Source organism: Poeciliopsis prolifica, unplaced genomic scaffold (genome assembly GCF_027474105.1).
Source record: "Poeciliopsis prolifica strain line A6 unplaced genomic scaffold, Auburn_PproV2 SCAFFOLD003, whole genome shotgun sequence".
NCBI lineage: Eukaryota > Metazoa > Chordata > Actinopteri > Cyprinodontiformes > Poeciliidae > Poeciliopsis > Poeciliopsis prolifica.
The window spans coordinates 7412588-7432759 of NW_026562378.1; the positions used below are offsets into that span (position 1 = coordinate 7412588).

The window sequence follows — 20172 nt, forward strand, 5'->3', positions numbered from 1 at the left end:
ATGTATGACTGTATATAACACAGAAATACATTAACTTTTGAATAATATTCTAATTTATTAAAATGCACCATGTCTGCCAGGACATAATTTTCATTGAAACATTTAATCGAATTTTCCGATATGCAGAATTTAAGTTTTCTTCTTTTACCCATAACCCTAAAAATCATCTGAACAAAAACCAACATATATAATTTTAGTATTAAATCATTTAAATACATTAGCATTGTTTTTTCTAATATGTTTTTAAGATGCACCTGTGAAACAAACAACGTACTTCTAGTGAACAAAAAATAATTCAGGATTAAGTGCAAACAAAAACGATGGTCTCATAATTCTTTTAATACATTAATACAAAATTACATTAGAATGAATGCAGCCTTTTAGTCACATCCCAACACATATATATATAAACATTAAACAGCACAGGCACACACTGAGCTCAAAGAATCAAAAGCAAAAATAGCCAGAGCAGTCAGTCTAATCATAAGACAGAAACGGTGCCAAAGATGAGCCTGGCACAGATGCTAAGTGAGAGCTGCTATAAATATGTGGCCATGTTTTCTTGACAAGATGTCAAAGGACAAAACAAAACACATCAAGGTCAGTGCCGAAGCTGCAAGCTGAAGGCTCAAGTCAGGTTAGCACCACTTTACGGGTCAAAGGCACAAAGCATTAATATACAACATTTCAAAAAAGGTCAATTCACACATTGATAGAGAGAGGAGTGGGTCACGTCTTGGTCTTAAATTTCAATGTCATATTTTATTTCAGCTTCAAAAAGGAACAAGTATTCACTAACATTTTTTAAAAGACTAACACAAATAAAGTATACTAAAAATCCTGTTATTAAGGAGTCCTTAAATTATGTCAATTTTTAAATGCCTGAATATGTGAAGCACAAATGAAGTTGGCACTTGTTCACAGTATTTGTCTTATTTTATTTTGGGGTGGGGGAAACAGAGGAGGTATTCTTGGGTATCTATTGGAGATGTCAGACGAACGCATTCGTCTGAAGCTCCGATCCAGAATCAGATGACTAATATCTGTTTCATCTTTAGTTCCCAAAAAAAAACATATTAAAAAAGCTTATATTGCAACAACTGATGTTCCACGATCTACACAGGAACGGGACAAATGAGCAGCTTGTAGCAACATAGTGAAAAACATACATAAACATGACATCAGAGAAATATGACAAGAAAATATTTTACCATTTAGGCTGGGAATCCAGGTCAGCTAAGTTACTGACTTACAAAATCAGAATTATTTATCATTTAATTGATTAAAAGCTATATGAACACTTAGGATTTCAGTTACAGCCGTCCACATATACATTACATTATAATGTTTCTTGCTGTTTGAAAGCATTAATAAGGGTTACACACCTTAAACACAACAGAGCCTGAGAAAGCCGTTACCTGAGGAAAAGCGTTAAATATTTAAAACATCTCCTACTTGTCTAAGACGTGTTACAAGGCACCATGTTACACAGTGAGAGCAATGTAATGATTAAACCTGCAGCTTCCTGTCCTGATAAATGAAGCGTTAAACCCGGCTTCCTGATAAGAATCGACAAACGACGAGAAGAGCAGTCAGAGTCACAGGAGAACAGGATATCATCATGTAGCGTACTGCCTAATGGTACTGATAAAACAGCTTCATGGCAAACAATTATTGGCTTATATATGCCCTTGTACCATATGTTTAACATAAGACTTGTCTCTGGATTCTGCCTGCTCATTCAAGAAGCTTGAGATTACGCAGCGATTTAAATGTGTTCTTAGTTCTTTTGCTGCTCTTGGTAAGACAGAATGGCATAAAGTGGCCAGTGCTGGCTAAAGATGACAGATTTTTGTTTTTAAAAAGTGGCAAATGCTAAAGAATATGGAAACAACAAGCAATAAAAAAATACTAAATTCAAATAAAGACCAAGCTTTTCATATCTGCAGCAATTTCACAAGTTAAATTCCTGTTCACAGCTATTTTAGGGAAGGTGAACTTTCTTACATTTCACATCATGTCGCCTGCTAAACTTACACAGTGGCAAACTATCCAAAATCCTTATACTTTTTCACATTTTGTCACAAACCACAATAGATTTATTGGGATCTTTGTGGCATAACACAAAGTAATTGTGAAAAGGTTGACGAGAGATGCACGGCTTTCAAGATATTTTACAATTCTGAAATGTTTTTCTTGCAGATCCTTTACTCTGATGTTCCTTAAGAAAATCCAGGGCAACCAATTGAAACCACTGTCAATTTGTATGAATAAATCGAGGTGTTTTTTTGAAGGCAATTTGTTAAAGAACATAAGGGAACAAACAGCAATATAAAGCCCAAAGAACATATCAATAAACTTGCTGATACAAAACCGTCCATCGCTGTGAGGATCTCACAGAGAGCTGTTCAATCTGCGATCTAAAAATAGAAAATGTCACAACACTGCAAACCTGCCAAGACATGACTATCCTGAAGTCAGGATCAACCTGAAAAGTAGGCATGACGTTTGTGGTAAATGAAGGAGCTGATCAGATCAAAAACTCAATTGTAGAAGATTTTTTTAAAAATTGTTATGCCCTCTACTAATCTGGACTTTCAGCATGAAAGTTATTGCTGAAGGAAAGAAACATGATGTAATTTTGGAATTTCTCACAAGTCATTAGGATACCCTAAACCAAAACATGCAGATACATTGGAATGCTTTAGACATGCATGTCTAAAAATTACCCAAAATCCAGACCTAAATAGAGAATCTGTGTCGGGGTGCTCTACTTCAGATCCGATTAAGTTGTGCTACTTTGCAAAGACCATTGGAGAAACATTTCAGTCTCTGGATGTGAAAAGCAAGAAAAAAAAAAGATAATTACACTCCTAGCCGCAGAATTTTTTTAAAACCATGCATCCTTTTACTTCAGGTTAGATTACGTAATACTTTGTGGGAAATCAACACATAAAAATTCATGAAAAAAATTTACTTTTATGCTTGTAGAGTGACAAAATATGAAAGGTGTTTGAGATGATCAAGTCTTTCATTTTCTTTCTTGCTAAACCCAAAGAAAGTAGGCAATTTCATCCAGGTCTACCGGATAATCTGTGAGATGCAGCGGCTCCTTGATGTCAAATCTTTCCCCCTTGTAGCTTCTCCAGTGCCCAGCGGGTAGATATATGTCTCGTTCTTGCTTTCCAGGCTCTAGAACTGGAGCTACCATTAAGTCGTCCCCAATCAGGAACTGGGAATCAATTTTATAGGCTGTCTCATCCCCAGTGGCAATCCACCACAGTGGCCGTATGATTGGGTCCCCGGTGTCCAAAACCTCCCCTGCCAGCTCGAGGACCCGCGGTGCCACAATACTTTCGTGAATGGCTGTGTATTTCCGAGCAATTTCCACCACCTCATTATCATATTCCCATGGAGGTACAGAAAACTGCATCGAAGGCAAGAAGGCAGACAGCTCCAGCCAGCGGATGTACAGTTCTCGATCAGGTAATGCCCGATCTCCGCTTGTGTGGTTCAGGTAAGCGTTGCCCCCGATCATGTCTGGCAGGATGAACTGATACCCAAGGATGCTGATGGTGAGCACTGTGGGGATGAGAGATTTGAGGCCCAGCTCATAACCCCAGACAGAATCTCTATCAATCGGTCTGAAGAAGCAGGATATGTTCTGGGACTGGTAACCACTGCGCAGCTCAGCTCGATCATTGTAGTGAATAGCCATCTCTGTGTAGCGCCTTGTGAAAAAACTGGGGTCGCGAATGTGATTCTTTGTACTAAATTTCCAAGGCAAGTAGTTTGTCTCCCCTGCATCAAATTTAAAAGAGGACACCCCGTACTTTGAGCGCAGTGAACGTAGCTGGGAGGCAAACCATTCCCGGGCCTCTGGGTTGGTGAAGTCCAAGATGCCGCCAATGCCATTCCACCAGTTAACCAATGCAGGCAGCCGTCCTGTTGGCTCTCGGACAAACAACCCTCGTTCTACCAAAGGGTGAAAGTTTTCAGAGTTATAGTTAACGAAAGGATGAATCCACAGAGACACCAGAAATCCATCCGATTTTAACTTTTGGAACATTTCAGATGCATTAGGGAACTTGACTGGGTCAAACTCGAAATCTCCATAACGTTTTGTGTAGCGGTCGTCGAGCTCTAGATGACTACAGTTAAAGTTGTACTTGCGAATGTTGGCAGCGTACGTCAAAAGTTTTTCTTGATTAATGTCACGCTTATATAAAGCCCAAGTCGACCAAATAGGATGTTCAAACATGACTTTGGCAGGTACTTTGTATGGTTTGTTGAAGTATCTCCGAACCATGTACTTGTGTATGGATGTCACATCCAAACCTACACAGACTCTGTAGCTCAGTTCAGCACAAGGAGCCTCACCCGGGTTTGGCTTAAAAGGGGTGTCATGATACCTTGCTTGGAAGTACATGGTTTTTTCTGTGTCATTCCAGCCAAGGTGAAAAGGTACAGAGTTGTTGATCTTGATGGCAGTGGCATTGGATGACAACCAGTAACTTTCTAAAATTCCTCCAAATTCTTCCCGGTTTGAGTAAATGTCGCTCGTGACAAAGGGCTTGGGAGCCTGTTGGCCTGAAATAGAAATAGGCCAGTGCTGAATTGCTGACACTGCTCCACCATACCAGTGTGCAAACTTGTAAGTCATGGCATGCTCAACGGGAATGTTGGGGACCAGTTCTTCCCAGCGGACACGATAGCATTGCACAGTGTCCTTGGGCCGCACTGTCTTTATAAAAAACTTGAGCTTCCTGTCAGTGGTCCGAACACAACGAAGAATTTCCTCCTCTTTGGAGCAGGAGTCCAAGTCCAGGGTCCCTGATCTGTCAAGATTAAAAAGTCATTTGATTTTCAGTCTTTTATTGATAACAAAAACACTAATGATATTGCAATAAATAGGAAGATCATTTAATTTAACTTCTATCGGAAATTACTTTCAAATTGTGATATTGTCTTCTAAGCACTGAAAACACAACATTCAGTTCAGCCAAGTACTCTTGTCATATCTTGTACTGTACATGGAAATACATTTCTGGCTATTCTGTTTTATAAAAAAATCTCTCATTCTCAAAATAATTTGTGAGTTTGGGATTGTTAGTAGCATTAAGACAGTCATCTAAAACACTAACACCCCCATCAGACAGGGTGGCAGTGAATGTCTGCTGCACTACGGACAAGTTAGCAACCTTTCCTAAGGTTGTATAGGTCACAATCTGTGTATTAAATGGTCTTATGTTGGTCTTTTGTGATACCAGACTTTACCAGGCAGCTGGGTCAATAACTCTTAGTTGTAATCTATAACGTTAAATTTAACCAAAGTCATTTCTTTATCACTTTGTGTGTCTCCAGAAAATATAAGTAATCTCTTTTTATGATCATTTCATCTCCCGTATATGTTTGGAAGAAATTAATTAGTAAAATTTTGAGATTATACATGCTTGGTCAGGAAAAGATAAGTGTCACAATCATTTCATAGGAAGAGGTCAAAAGCATTTTTATTTTAACATTTTGGGCAAAGGGGTGGACCATCTATAGGTTTTGCTCTTTGAATCTAATAAAACTGAGTTTCAGATAGTACTCTAACTTACTGAGGTGCAGCCTATGTACCGCAGTAAGTTGTACTCATATAAATATATACACATACACACATTTAAAAAAAATTACCAACCTGAAATCCATTCTGAAGACGATGGACCCCCCCTGGTTGCGGATAATGTAGCCGTCCTTATTGAGATCCAGCAGCTGAGTCTTCAGCAGCTCAGCTTTGCGCAGGGAGGCTATGTAGTAACACCAGGCAGCCACGGCTGCGATGACCAGAAACAGGCCGATGACTCCGGCTCCAACCAAAGATCGAGAATCCTTGGTGTGCTTCTGCTTGGGGATAACATCTGTAATCGTGCCCCCGGCACCGCCGGGCACCACTTGGTACATGGCTTGTGTTGTTTAGAGGCCAAATCCCTGAGGTGATGTTGTGCAGATCATCAAAAATGTTGAGCAGGGAGCCTCTGGTTGGACTTTAGGCGCGTCGTCACATCTGTTTGCAGTTTGTCGGGGAAACAAGATAACAGAGGGTTTTTTTTTTTTTAAAGAAAACAAAACTCAACCATCTCAAAAATCTAGAAAAAATGAGCATGGTTGTTTTTTTTTTAAAAAAGAACAACTGTGCTCTACATTTCTCTTTTTTATACTGGCTCAAAGCTTACAATACACTTCAAGCTCTGGCTTTTACATGCTCTGAAATGCTGAACAAAGTGATTTCACATCTCTTGAAGGTATTAGCCTGGTCAGGTTGTAAACTTTAATGATGTATTTGAGATTTAAGAAAACAAATCTTTGTCAAATTGGCCCTAAAGAGACTAAGTTGATGCTGCTGAAAGTAATTTTAACACATGGGTTCAATTGACAACAACTCATTTGTATGGAATGAAGTATAAAGAAGCAGAAAAGAGGGATTTCAGTCTTAAAGCCCTGCAAAGGCCAATGAGACAAGATAGAAATACTGAACGCTGCGTTGTACCACTCCTGCTTTGGCAAACTGGACACAACCTGGATCACTGCAGTCAAATGTGACAAAACTTGAGAGACTCTGACACTAAAGAGAACAAAGAAAAAGCTACATTACCAGTTTTATGTAAATGTTACTGTCCCTCACAGCAAATCAAACAGCAACTTGGTTTGATATGCAATTAATCAGAACAGACTGAATATGAAAACACAGAGGAGTGAAGGTGTTTAAGTTCTCTGAATGTTCTGTACTGCCAGCAGAACATTAAAAAAAGTCTAGGGAATGCGGTGAAACAGAAAGACTCAGTGAGATTTATTGGAATTTTATGACCCACACATAGTTTAATGTGTAATTAAAGTGTGAGGGAAGCAAATTGTGTTTTTAAAAAGGCAAATCAAGGAGGTTTGAAAGCAGCAGCAAAGAGGCCCAGGAAGTGCTGCAGACACTCAAACACACGGCGGTGACAGGAAGATGCTGAGGCAACACTTCTCTCAGCAGGGCCAATGAAGGAGGAACGAATGGAGATAAATAAAGGTCACACACCTAGAGGGAAACTTGTTAGAAATTGCAAAAGTGTTGAGATAGGGGTGGAGGCTCCCTATTCAAAAAATGCAAGGCAAAACATACTTTTTTGATTTTAATCTGCAAATAACTTTCCTTCCACTTTACAATTATGCACACTACTATTACTTGCTGACTGGTCTCTGCTGGAGACCCTGAGTTTTTATTCAGTCTGACAATAACAAGTTGTTCCTTAGCTTCCAAAGAATCGTGAACTTTAGAGTTGAGCACAAGCGCAAAATGAAAAAAAATAAATAAATACATTCTCGGACCGAATCGTTTCTAGCTTTAAGTGAGAAAAGTGTTTAAAAAATATAAAGGCCATGCTGGAACAAAACACATGATGACCTAGACGGGGTTAATTCGAAAACTTCTAGAAACTTTGATCCACCATCATTGGAAGTCATCACCTTTTGACATTTAATTTAAATCAATTCTATGAAGCAGAATCCTTTTTTTTTAAACAATAACCTCATTTATACACGAACCAACCAAGCAACACCAATCAAAATTAGTCATTAAAAGTCTAACACTCATTTGATTTTACTGTGCTGTAAAGAAGTGCTTTACAGTCCCTTTTAGTCTCATTTGTTTGTTTACAGTGGCCTCACATCTGTCAATTCAGCTGATTTATTATCAGACATGGAGGGGAAACATGAAGAAGTGCTGATCCAGTCGGTGCAGCTGCTCCAGTCAAACTACAGACAGACAGAAAGAGAGAAAAAAAAAAGGCTGAGGTCTCGGTGTTCCCAGCGTGTTCTCGCATGCTAATTATGGACACAGTCAATAACACTGAACACCAACACGCTGCAGAGCTGAATATCACACACTTAATACACAGATAAATAGAGCAAGAAAGCAATAAAATAACAATCTTCACTTGTGATGTGGCTTTTTTTTTCCCTCCCCACTTACCATGTTTACAGATGACAATAACACGTTAAGAAAATGCAACTTTAAAGACACCAAAACACAAGTTATGGATGAACAACATAAACTATTAATTTAGCAGCCAATGTGGGAAGAACGATCCGTTGTTTTTTGTTTTGTTTTTAATCGACATTATGGGTGGTGTAAAAGAAAGTTAAAGAAAAAACAACAACACGGGATCAGTGCAAAATGCTCGTATCTCTCGTTCAGATTCAGATTTTTGTTAAAGTTCGTTTTACAACAACAACAAAAAAAAGTGTGTGTGTGTGTGTTTTTCCGCCCCTACCGATCTGCAGCGATCTCCTCAGCGGTTTGGAGTCTGTTTGCTACAATCCTCAAAAAAAAAAAAAAAAAAAAAAAAGGTTCAAGAGAAGAACCCAAACGCGCTGGGTTGACCCCGCCTTCATCCACGCCCACACTGACAAGGGAAATGTAGTCCAGGTGGAGAACCGATGCTCTTCATTTCACACTGCGCCTTCAATTTGGCCACCCACAGTCGTTTAATCACCACACAGAATTCACAGTTTCCAACATACAAAGTGCAAAAGAAACTGTGAGCATGTTTACTGTTTTCTAATTGTTCATTTCAGATTTTGAAAACACTTGCTGTTAATTTTATGTAGCTCTGAAATATTCAAACTTAGAAAACCTTTGATACTTCGTTTACCTGTTGCATACTGAATGAAGAATGTTAGAAAAAAAACCAATTTTATTATTATTTCAATATCCATATTTTAAGATTCATTCAAGTTGATTGGATCGAACAAACGTGTCCCATAAGAAAGCAGATTGACATTTATTTAAGTCTTGGGATGGCAGCTTCGACATGTTTCACCTGTAGTTAAATAAGTTATCTTTGCTTTCTGCCTCAGTGTTAAAACTCAATCACATATTATTCAATTGTGAGCTTGACTGTCTCAATGTCTTTGTATGTGTAGAGAAATTGTATGCCAATGGTCCCATTAAAAAATGTATCTACTAAAAAAAACAAATGTGAACATTTCCAAAAATAATTTTCTCTGCTGAACAAATATTGGAAGAAATTTTTCACATATGTGGCAAAAGTATAAATGCAATACAATATTCGGTTGCACTGGAACCACAAGAGAGCGACTATTCTTCATCCAACTCGATCGTGACAAGCCAACCCTTGGAAAGACATTGCTGTTTATTTAAAAAGGAAATTTAAAAGTCCGCATGGTGCTCTGCCAGGAGTGGTGTGGTTAATTAGCAGAGAATAGCTGAACAGACTCTTGTTCTGAATCTCCCCAGCTTGGAACAGGGCAACCTCCGGTGTTCCTAATAAAGGCTTTCAGAGACAAACTCTGGGTGTATGACGTAGTGAGCAGCCTGGCAGGGCCTCACTACATGAAAGCAGCTGTAGCAGTCGCTGTTGGCAAAGCACAGGATCAAAGTCAGACTTCAGGAACAATATTAAAGTCCTCATCCTCTTCCAATAAACAAAGAAAACTAAATATGATACATGCAAGAGAATGCGCACCTAAAATCTTGAGTTCTGGTCGAGCAACATTTCCTGTAAGGCGTCCGCACAAAGCAGAGAGGAGCTGCAGCTGCAGGAGGGTTGCTCGTTTGTGGTCTCGTCTGAAACTGAACTCCTGCTTGTGGTCTGTTGAAAAGCAGAGATCTTACTGTCAGTTTTTTTTTTTAATATGCTATATTGCTTTGCAAAAGTATTTATTCTACTTGATTTGCTACAATAAAACTAAATTGTTTATTGCTTTGTGTGTGTGTGTGTGTGTGTGTGTGTGTGTGTGTGTGTGTGTGTGTGTGTGTGTGTGTGTGTGGGGGGGTGTGTGTGTGTGTGTGTGTGTGTGTGTGGTGGTGTGTGTGTGTGTGTGTGTGTGTTGTTTTTTTTTTATCGTCCAACACAAAATAGTTGATGCTTGCAAAGTGGAAGGGACATTCGACATGATTTTCTCTAAATTTTAGCACAACAATATGAGCAGTGTGGTGAGTGTTTGTATTTACATTTTCACAAAAATCCAATGCAATAAATTGTCAACAGAAGTCACAGGATTAGTAAACAGACTCTAATTGTGTAATTGAATCACATAATGTGAGGACCTCAGAGACCATTACAGCAAACAGGCAGAGTTGCAATGATTTAGTTTTATTTGCAACAAAATTTATTTTCACTTCTCAATTACTCTACTTTGTGTTGGTCCTCCCATCACAATATTCCTCTGTTTGTGAAAGGAATGTGGTGAAAAACTACAAAAATGCAAGGAACTCTATGTCACTTCAGTTCAAAGGTTGTTTACTTGCCTGATTTGTCGTGCTGAGAGTGGATTGACATTCTTCTGATAACCTGCTGTCCTGCAGAGCAGATCCATCAATGTCAGAATGTGTTCATAGTTACCTTTAAGCAAAACGGGGAGCTGATTAATAATTACTTATCAGGGCTCCTCAGAGTGGTGGGAACCTGACCGTCACTCGCAGCAGGAGTCTTTATCAGCTGGAGTTTGTGGGCCTTGATAGGAGGCATGTGATGTGGGCTGTCAGAATTTGTTTTGCCTAAAGGGTTTTCAGGAAAAGCTAAGACAGGATTGTGAGCTGAAAAATGGCTCACAGGGGGGAAAAGGGGCCGGCCCGTGTCCACAGGGGGTGAAGGGAGGAGTAGCGAGCGCGTTGGTCTGCAGTTCGACCGAAGACTGCGGGGAAACAGGAAGTCCTGTGGAGACAAATAGAAATTGGAAACAAAGAAATCTGAAGAAGGAAACCTGCAAACTAAAGTTAGCAAACTCTCACTTTAACGCAAACTTTGTGTGGACACTCGTATTCGGTTTTTATGCACCTCGCAAAAATATTGATTGTCATTGGACTAGATGCATTTTGTCATATCACAACCACAAAATGTTTTTGAATTTTTGGGGGATTTATTCTTTTTTTTCTAAAAGGATAGCATCAATCAAAGAAGCAAACAAGAGGCCACTTTAGTTCTGGAGGTCAAAGGTCAAGAACTCAGCTAGCAGAATCTGTTGAAAGGGCGACTACTAATTGTGCACAACACAAATCTGACCTTTACAAAAGGCAAGAAGAAATTACTAGAAAAAAATACATGAGGAGTCCAGTGTAAACCTTTTCGGCCTCTAAATAAATCTTGTTTGTGGCATAAAATTACTACTACTTCTGCTGCTGCTAATATAGATCTCAATCTCCACATCAAAACAGGGTGGTGGCAGCATTATGTTGTGGGGATGATTTTCTTCAGAAAGGACATGGAAGCTGGTTTGACTTGACAATGCACCTGAAAACAGGATCATCCAGCGAGGAAACCTCATGGAGTTTGCAAAAGATTGAATGGTGGTTCACTTTCCTGCAGGACAATAACTGTAAACAGACAGCCAGAGCAAATCCTTGTGTCCAAACAAGCCAGACAGAGTCCAGACTTAAATCCAATTAAGGTTCATTAGGAATGTTTTTTAAAATGTTTAGATGTACATTTTGAGGTTTGTGGTTTCAATGCGACAAAACGGGAATAGTTTCAATAAATAATAATGTTTATGCATACATATATTTCTACATACATATATTTATATATATTCAAAGAAAGTGTATTTTGTTTCTTTGTATAAACAAAATGCATGCAATTCAGTCAGCGTTATGACTGATTTGATGTTTACAGCTCAATTTGGCACATCATAAAAGAAGAAAAAATGTTCCTAAATCGCTGCTAGACATTTGTCATGTTCTTAAACACTGTGGAACATGTTAAAAATTTAAAAAGAAAAGAAGTGTTGGGGGAACAAAAATCTTTGCATGATCTGTACCTCTACATTTCTTTTATTTTCAGTCACATAGCATATTGTAAGTGCATAATGTTCCACAAACCCGATTTCACCTTCGATTTATTTCTTCAAAATAAACAGAAATCATGTCACATCAAACAATACCTATTAGCCCTCTATTCCTATCAGAGTCAAATCACTGTGTGTCCACAATAAAAATAAAATAAAATAAAAAAGCTCATGCTTTTGGGCTGTCCATCTTACCGGCCGGGGTTGAGGGTTGTTCCTGCGGTGGGCTGAGGTGGGTCGAAGTTCAGCTTTTTTTGCTCTGCCCGGAGATCTGAAATGCTCCTTGTACATTGTGAGGTAGAGCTGGGGACCCATCTTCAGAAACCGTCTCACTGTTTATCCACACCTTACCTCCAGTTTACCTGAAAGTCATGCAGTATCCTGTAAGCTCCGCCCCTTACCTATATCTGCTCCCCAACGCTTTCCCTGCTTCTATTTTTACTTCTGGGAAGATTACATAATTGTTGTAGTAGTATGCATTTAATCTTTTTTTTCATGGCTGTATGTCACTTACTCTGAATCTAAGGTGCCACAACACCTGTTTATTTTTATTTCTTATTTTGCATCACTACAGAATACATCAATCCTATGCAGATTTAAAACAGATCAAACGACTGCTTTGGCCTGTTGCTGTTGTGAAGAATCTCGTCCGTTTTGGACAGGTTCAGATCATCCCTGCTGAAGCAGAACAACACTCTGTGTGCCACCTGAGCACTCACTAATCTCCCTGAGCTTTAAGCCCCCTGCAGAGACTCGCATATCTGGGGTCAATGCCCTTGACCTGCTTCCATAGCTCCTAGGGCCCCGATCAACAACACAGCCCTCACTTCATGCACTGACAGCCGTTCAGCTGCTTTTAAGTTTCAACGGTCTGAGCATAGCTGAAGAACTAAAAAAAAAAAAAAATTAAAAGAAACCTGTAGAACCCTACCGCAATCAATGACTGTCAGCACGTCACACAAGCATTAATAATTCGTGGAGCACTGCGGGGGCCATTGTGTCTGTGGCAATCTCACTGAGTTATCTGTGACAGGAACTGGCTGAGTGTCCATTGCAGTGGTTGAACCTCGCCTGGGAGCTGCATCGAAGCTCAGTCACACACACACACACACACACACACACACACACACCACCACACACACACACACACACACACACACGTCATGTCGAGTGATCATAGTAATGTGAGAGAAAATGCATTTCATCGATTGGACGTCAGATCCCAGTTATTCACACCGTCAGCAGGATTGACGACAGAACACTTTTATTTCTCGATTTGCATATTTTTTAGGACTCTCTAGAAAGTCCTTTCTAAGGACCATACATATCTTTGAACATCTGATAGTCACAATGCAAATTCACACTTCCTGTCTTACTCTGGGAAACCTAGTGCTGGATTGCTTTAATGTTCTGTGACGCAGACGTCTGTCATGAGCTTAGCAAGCCGTAAAGCCTGTATCCTTGAAGCTGTCACTGATGTTTGGTTTTCACTGCAGCTTTGAGTCTAGCATACAGATGCCCGAAATTCTGCAAGAGAAAACAGGTGGAAAACTTATTATTTTAATCCTCCTTATTGGCAAGGGCTTTAAAACAAAACATCTTGCAAAAATATTGAAACCCCTTTTTACATTTTGTAAAAAAGGGGTTTCAATACTAAGGAGTTTCAGCATGATGCCGTCTTCCGGTGGGGGGTCGAGTTTTCTGGTATCTATTGTTAGTTTTCGGCTCCACAGTGAAGAAACAGTACAAAGAAACGGTTCAGTTTTGGTTCTCATCTGCCCCGACTCCTTTTTTCACATGCCTGCTCTACAGAATACTTTTGACAGGCTTCAGATATGTACTAATGGAGTCCTAGCCTGGCCATCGCCTTGCTGTGCAATTCTTCTCAAAAACGTTCTGGGTTTTCTCCATTTGACTTGGATTCTGTGGTCGATTTGACTGGGCCAAACAGTGAACAGAAGGAGATGATGTGAACAATGACGTTGATTTTCTGGGCTGATTTAGAATTGTAGTCTGCCTGGAGTTTTAGCAAAGGCAGCAGAGTAAGTGAACAAAGTCGTTCAGTCCGTGCTGACCGTGCTTCCAAATATTGTACTAACATTAACATTTACCCCATCCTGGTCTGCAGCTCTCTCTTCACAGTGAAGGATGGTTGTTTGCAGCGCTAGCAATTTCCGGTAAGCTTCTTAGGGGAAAACGTTAGCAACTGGGTAAAATTCAAAACCTCAACACAGACCACTCTTCCAGGAAGCAATCCTTTCTCACTAGCCAAGAAGCCAGTCTCTCTGTATGAAGCAAAGTGTAGCACAGAGGGACCAGTTTTCATCAGGCTACTGGAATCCAATTTCTTTTGTGTATGTATGTCACAGAACTGTTGAGATAGCTGCAGAAACGCTTTGTGAAATGTACGTCAACTCACCTGGATTGAATAGTAAACAATCCCCAAATATGCAGTGATGCATCCTCCAAGGAACAGATCAAACGCTGCTGGCTTCACCCTGAGAAAGGTTTGCTTTGGTTTACGAATCTTTAACCATTTTCCGCATATACACAAAAGTCACTTTGGCACAGATATTTACCTGTACATGACAATTGGTTGGTTCATTTGATCAAAAAAGGTGATCTCAGGGTCCCTGCGTGAAAAGGTAACGTTAATCGTGAGGATGCTGTGTTGCTTTTGAGTTGTCGAATGAAACACAAAGACAACTGCATATTTCACCTCTTGTCCTGTCGAAAGGTGTGCCTATGGACCTGCTGCAGGTAGTGCTTGAACTCGTGCTCCAGTGAGTTGACCAGTAGGATCTGACCGGGCTCCTTGTGCAGCAGCTGGGCAGCCCGGGGCACAGAGGTCAAAAAGGACATCAAACTGGACATCCGGCTGTCCTGAAAGTCCTGCATTGAGGACCAAATATGAGGGTTCACAACGGCGGTCTCGCGATAATGTCTAACGTCATTTAAGTCTAAAAAGATAAAAAGCTAATACATTTATGTCCGCGTCAGTTTGGAGATGTTTTTCATCTTACTTTTTACAAAGCTGCTTCGTGATAAAAGTTTTCTATTTGCACTTTAGTGGCGCCAAATAATTGAAATCGACATGGCATTTTATTGATACAGAAGAAGTGCTTTTGGAAAATTCAAGCACGCTGTAATATCTCTGTATGAACACCAGAGGGCAGCACCTGGAGCAAAAGAACAAGGAACTCACCAGCTGACCTTTAAAAACTTGAATATCCCTTGGTGAGCCCTGAAAACAAAAATAGTCACAGATCAATGTGCTTTTACAACAAATTAAAATATAAATATGATTTTTTTTATTTTTTATTTTTACATATACATAATCAAAATAGACTGTCTTTATTCACCTTGTCTGAGAGATTGTACATGTACCGGGCCAGAGCTTCAGCGATGATAATGCCGTTTCGTTTAAGTTTCCTAAAATCGACTTGGGACCTAGAAGATGATATGCAGAAGAACGATATACATTTCTGCGTTAGTTTATCTTTATTTTACACATAATTATGTATTATCAAATACAAAAAATTAGAAACAAAATATATTTTTTTTAATCTACATATTCTTCAAACAACTCAATAAGACAAAAATAAAGTCAAGCATACATTGTATCTAGCATAGACCCACGAAGCTCAGACTTGGGATCTTCCAGGTGAGACAGAGTGAAGCCCTGGATCCGCCGGAGGCTGTAGCGCTCGTGCTCCCAGGCCACCGTCGACTCGACGAGATTGATCTTCTTGTGCACCAATCCCACCTTGACCCAGGGGAATCTGGAGGAAACCACCTAGGGGGTAAACCACACAACACCATTAATACAGACAAGACATGTTTATGCTTTCTCGTCCCGTCACAATAAGAGCGGTTACCTCCTCCAGCTGTTCAATGAAGGAGTTCACAGGAGTGTCAGGCTTCGGAGGGCGAGACACGTGCATGTAGAGTTCATCGCCTTTGGCCAGCGAGTCCAAGCACAAGACGAACGCCACATTGTCGTGAAGCAGGCTGGACTCTGTAGGAGAAAGGTTGGGCTTTAATATTAATTATTAATGGTGATTTCTTTGGATTAATTTCCGGCTCACAATCACAGGCTGTGATCTCACCGGCGTGATCAAGATTTTCCTCAATCCATCTCTTCGTGCCGAGGAAGTTGTATTTTCCTCCTCCGGTCAAGGAAAACATTAAATTATATCTAAAATATAAATGACAATCGTCTTAAGGATTTTTGTTGAGTACTTCCACCAATAATAATAATAAAACGTAACAGTTTCCTTCAAAAAGAATTCATCAAGCTCACATTATGCATCCTGGGAAGCTGAAGTTGTGGTGAAAATATATGACAATGTGTCGTTCTGTGTCTTAACTGGACTCAAGAAATTATTTTGTTCCATTATAATATGAATTTTTTAAAAACAACAACAACAATAAAGTGACCGAATGTAGGTGTAAATACTTTGTTTTTAAGGTTCTGTGCTTGTTTTTCGATCTTCCATTGAGGAGTTTAGCATCCTGGTTTGAGGCATTAAATTTGACCAATCGAGGCCTTATTAAAACCCACATTCTTAATGCTTTCTAGTTGGAGTTATGTCACGACTCGTGAGTAAACTCGAACTCACTGTGGTCTGGTACCGGAGGTGCTGTAAAGCTTCTGGAAAAGACGGGCCAGCTCCAGCAGAATGGTGACTCCGCTGCCATTAGAGTCTGCTCCATATGACAGCCACTGTTTTACACAAACACATCCAAGCTTAAGTGCCGGGTTGAAGTGAAAGACCTGAGCTTTTAAGCGGGATGGAGATTTTCAAACCAAGGTTGAAACCATTTCACGGGTCAACGCTCTGAACTTGTAAACTTGTTAATGGCCAACCCACCGGAGCGAGTCCGTATGAGTCATAGTGGGCGGTGATGACGATGGTGGGAGCATCCTCTCCGGTTCCAGGGAGCACACCCTGCACAGACCGGACAGGAGCAGGACTTCAAGGAAAAGATACTTTTAAAGAAACCGTAAAAAAGATTGGTTTGAAACTTCCAGTAGCCGGTATGTTATGTCAAGTTGAGCTCCTACCTCCAGCGTGGTTATGGTGTTGTCAGTGATGGCCTTAATGGCGTTGTTGTTGCTCACTAAGATCTGGAATGCTGTAGCAGTGACCATACTTCGAAGAACTGCGAACAGTAGAAACATTTTCAGTCAAAAGTTTCTGAAGCTCTTTCTCTCTCACTGCAATCGATTTATTACAAAATTCCCATTCATCCTGTGGCTTCCACACACTGGGCCAGACTAAGAAAGGGTTTAGATGTAGATGGACCAGAGCCCCATTTTTCATAGGGTGTTTTGCAAATATTGTACTTTAAATAAAAAAGTTTTAAAAACTTCTAAGTTTTAGTTGATTTCTTTGGGAACAACATTTAGTTACTGGCTACAGGACATAATAATTCTACCATGCTTCAACACCATCCTTTTTTACAAAATGTTGGAGAAATTGTGATATAATTAATCAGATATTTGTTATTCTCATTGATCTTTATAATGTATCTTTATTTTATATTTTCCTTTAAGTTAATTTCATTATAGGATTAAGAATGTTTCTGTTTTGTTGAGTTGCTGGAATGTTGTAAAACTGTTACTGTGAAGACTAACTACCTATTCTGTTTGATGTCCAGAACGAGATTATCACATGCAAGATAATTGTGATGCATAGAAGGAGAGGCGATCACAATAGACATTCTCAAGGTACTGTCTTTGCATCTCCTGAGGTTACAGTTGTTTGCTGTCTCTGGGGTCGTAAAGTTCAGTTCCTGAGACTTTGGGTTGTATGTAAACGACCCATTCTTCCTATCAGGCTGGATGTAGCCCTGGCCATCCGAGGTGACAGAATCATTGCTTCAAAGATAAAGAAACACAGATCCCTAACACTTAGTTAGGAAATGAGAACTGGCACTGTAGCTGTGTGATGAATTGTTTCCCCCTCCCATTAAAACTACAGTGTCCTTGTGATTAGGGATCCTGAAAACAATAAAAGGAGAGGAGCGGACAAATGTGCTTCAGAGCGGTAGGAGATTGTAACTGGAGCACATCTCTGTCCGTTCTCCTCGCGAGTAGCAAGAATACTGACTCTTTTGTCTTTTCTGTCTTTGTTAAATATGTTCAACAGGTATTTAACCCTACCATAATTTTGGTCCTTACGAGTCGGATGTCAACATACCGGACAGATTCCGGCAGGTATGGCGGACCCCAGTAAAGACCGTGCGCACAGATACATAATACATAATATTTTATTATTTATTTTCATTTATTTATTTTTTCTCATGGATGACTTCTTTTGTCTCGAAATAAAAGTTTTCTTCTTTCTTTTACTCATTTGTGTCCTGTAATTTGTAAAGGAATTTCTCCTTGCTGGATTGGCTGCAACCTGGTGGCCCACATCCTTATAAATACGTCCTTGTCCACACATATCTACCCGTCCATCACTGCAGCATACACCTTTATAGAAAACATCACTGTCTGTTTTACCTCTGACAAGCATGGATGAGGTCCGTGAAGCTGCAGCCTGCCTCACCTCCTCATACATGTAAAGCAGCTGTTCATCCTCAGGGACAACGTAGACTGGAGTCAGAGTTTCTTTCTGCAAGGCCTCGTTCTCACTCACCATGAAGGACTGAGACGTGAAGCGAGTGTTTTAACCAATTAGGATCTCGTTTAATCCGCTTTCAGAGCACAGACAAACTTTCGGGTTTTACCTTTATTGTCTGGTGTGGAACGCCGGAGATATTTTGAGGCAGTAGAATCAGCACAGCAGCAGCATTCTGTCTCAGGGCTTCAGAGTATTTCTCCACAGTGAAGTCCTGAACCTTCATGACGACACAACGGCGGGTCAGCGACGGTTCGTCGGCAGAGCGCGCCTCCGCCACAACTATGGCTCCACGGCAGCCTCACACAACAACATAAAGCAAGGCAAATTAAAGACAGTGACTTGTGGTGCAGGCAGCATTATGCTGTGGGAATGTTTTTTGTTTGTTTTTGTTTTGCTTGCAAGATGTATGATGTCCTTTACTTGATCCTACCATGTTTCTGATGCGCCAGGTTGTACTGCTGCATCCTGTAGGCGGTGAACTCATAGGAGGACATGGCAGGGAGGGCAGAGCCATGCAGGCACCCAACACAGAGCAGCAGCCAAACAGCAGCACTGCTCAGCAACATCACGTCTGATGTGAACCCAGTCTATAAGATGAGGTGGTTGATTAAACACAAGACCACCAGGAGGAAGCTAAGACCAAATATGTGTTTGCTGGAGAACTTCAGCAGAACGTAGAAGACAAGACACCAATGATTTGATCACTCTCTGAAATATTCTACTAAGTGGAAGAAAAGATGATGGTAGCTTGTCTAAAGCTACCAAATGTAGCAACCACTATAAAGTAAACTTATTTATGTTCTGCTTAAATATGGGTAAATTGCTTACCTTTCTTCTTTCATGAGACACGGTCCTCAAGACTTCTTTAAAGCCAGCATTGTATCTTCCAACGTGACTGCAGACTCCTGTTAACTCCTGGGACTCAGAGCCTGTAGGTAAGCCACCATTCACCATCTGCTCCCCAGGGATCAACTCCAGGCTAATCGCGTGTGCGCCACCCCAACCCCTCACACTCTCTACACCTCCATAATGCTGACTACAAGTTTACAGATAATCACCATCAGCATGAGTAAGTTTGGCACTTTCATCAAAGTTATTTATCTAGAGTTGAATTTATTGTGAATGTTTTCGACTCCACTTATGGTCAGAATCATGCATACAGGTTCAAATGTTTACATACAACCCCTTTAAGAATTGCTTCTTAGGGTTAAGCAGTTTTCGAGTAGGGACCTTTTGTTTATCGTGTTTTGTTTCTCAGCTCATAGCGAAATGAAACTTTCCTGTGAAGCATGAAAATGCTATTTCAGCATCTTCCAGTTTATCTCAGGCTTGAATCATGGTGGTTCCTAATTTGCTGTGTTTCTGTTTTGTGATGAGACATGTGGATGCTCCAAAAAGATAGAGCGTTGCAAAACTACTGTGGAGTGAATAGAAAAGACTGACTTTAAGTTTCTAATATAACTCCAAAATTATCATATTGGTATTAAAAACGATCAAAAGTTGAATATGTGTTAGTAAACCAATGAACTCCAGGGTTCTTAAATGTTTTTCCTTTCAGATTTTTATATTCAAATATAGCAATTGCTGGAACAATTTCTTAATTGTTAGAGCAATTTTTATTTTTAAAAAAGCTTTGTAATTATAGTAGAATTATTTACTTTTTTTGGACTCGAAAGAAAATGACTTTGGTCAGATTCTATTCAAAATC

The 20172-nt window shown here is 40.0% G+C and overlaps 3 protein-coding genes across 5 annotated transcripts; all 3 read right to left on the reverse strand.

The window, feature by feature from the left end:
- Positions 1-319: 319 nt before the first annotated feature.
- On the reverse strand, positions 320-8357 carry myorg (myogenesis regulating glycosidase (putative)). 3 transcript variants are annotated; one of them, XM_055027027.1, is made up of 3 exons: positions 8298-8357; positions 5684-6049; positions 320-4838 (listed from the first exon to the last, which is right to left on the reverse strand). In XM_055027027.1, exons 2-3 carry the CDS (start codon positions 5944-5946, stop codon positions 3047-3049), a joined length of 2055 nt encoding a protein of 684 aa, XP_054883002.1. In that variant the 5' UTR covers positions 5947-6049; positions 8298-8357; the 3' UTR covers positions 320-3046. The 3 variants fall into 3 exon arrangements, with proteins under 3 accessions (XP_054883002.1, XP_054883000.1, XP_054883001.1); XM_055027025.1 differs by having other exon boundaries at positions 5684-7779; positions 8298-8340; XM_055027026.1 differs by lacking the exon at positions 8298-8357 and adding an exon at positions 7693-8291.
- Positions 8358-8397: 40 nt separating this feature from the next.
- On the reverse strand, positions 8398-12996 carry LOC129358443 (uncharacterized). The gene is made up of 6 exons (XM_055027500.1): positions 12761-12996; positions 12025-12191; positions 10426-10703; positions 10298-10348; positions 9513-9638; positions 8398-9401 (listed from the first exon to the last, which is right to left on the reverse strand). The coding sequence occupies exons 2-6, from the start codon at positions 12142-12144 to the stop codon at positions 9311-9313; spliced, it is 666 nt and encodes a 221-aa protein (XP_054883475.1). The 5' UTR covers positions 12145-12191; positions 12761-12996; the 3' UTR covers positions 8398-9310.
- Positions 12997-13076: 80 nt separating this feature from the next.
- On the reverse strand, positions 13077-19458 carry zgc:109965 (Nicalin-1-like). The gene is made up of 16 exons (XM_055027499.1): positions 19293-19458; positions 18895-19051; positions 18571-18761; positions 18344-18488; positions 16898-16995; positions 16704-16781; positions 16452-16555; positions 15939-16027; positions 15708-15847; positions 15447-15625; positions 15192-15279; positions 15035-15073; positions 14549-14721; positions 14409-14462; positions 14249-14327; positions 13077-13356 (listed from the first exon to the last, which is right to left on the reverse strand). Exons 1-16 carry the CDS (start codon positions 19416-19418, stop codon positions 13300-13302), a joined length of 1797 nt encoding a protein of 598 aa, XP_054883474.1. The 5' UTR covers positions 19419-19458; the 3' UTR covers positions 13077-13299.
- Between the last annotated feature and the right edge of the window lie 714 nt (positions 19459-20172).

Bases quoted from the DNA above. Each gene is read 5' to 3' on its own strand.
- myorg (XM_055027027.1), bottom strand. From the start codon at position 5,946: ATGTACCAAGTGGTGCCCGGCGGTGCCGGGGGCACGATTACAGATGTT. The intron at 4,839-5,683 runs GTTGGTAATTTT...TAATCTTGACAG, and splicing joins GTCTTCAGAATGGATTTCAG to ATCAGGGACCCTGGACTTGG.
- LOC129358443 (XM_055027500.1), bottom strand. From the start codon at position 12,144: ATGGGTCCCCAGCTCTACCTCACAATGTACAAGGAGCATTTCAGATCT. The intron at 10,349-10,425 runs GTAATTATTAAT...TCTGCTCTGCAG, and splicing joins ACTCTGAGGAGCCCTGATAA to GACAGCAGGTTATCAGAAGA. The intron at 9,402-9,512 runs GTGCGCATTCTC...CTTTGCCAACAG, and splicing joins ACCAGAACTCAAGATTTTAG to CGACTGCTACAGCTGCTTTC.
- zgc:109965 (XM_055027499.1), bottom strand. From the start codon at position 19,418: ATGGTGAATGGTGGCTTACCTACAGGCTCTGAGTCCCAGGAGTTAACA. The intron at 19,052-19,292 runs GTAAGCAATTTA...CTCATCTTATAG, and splicing joins TGTCTCATGAAAGAAGAAAG to ACTGGGTTCACATCAGACGT. The intron at 14,722-15,034 runs GTGAGTTCCTTG...TCCTCAATGCAG, and splicing joins AAGTTTTTAAAGGTCAGCTG to GACTTTCAGGACAGCCGGAT.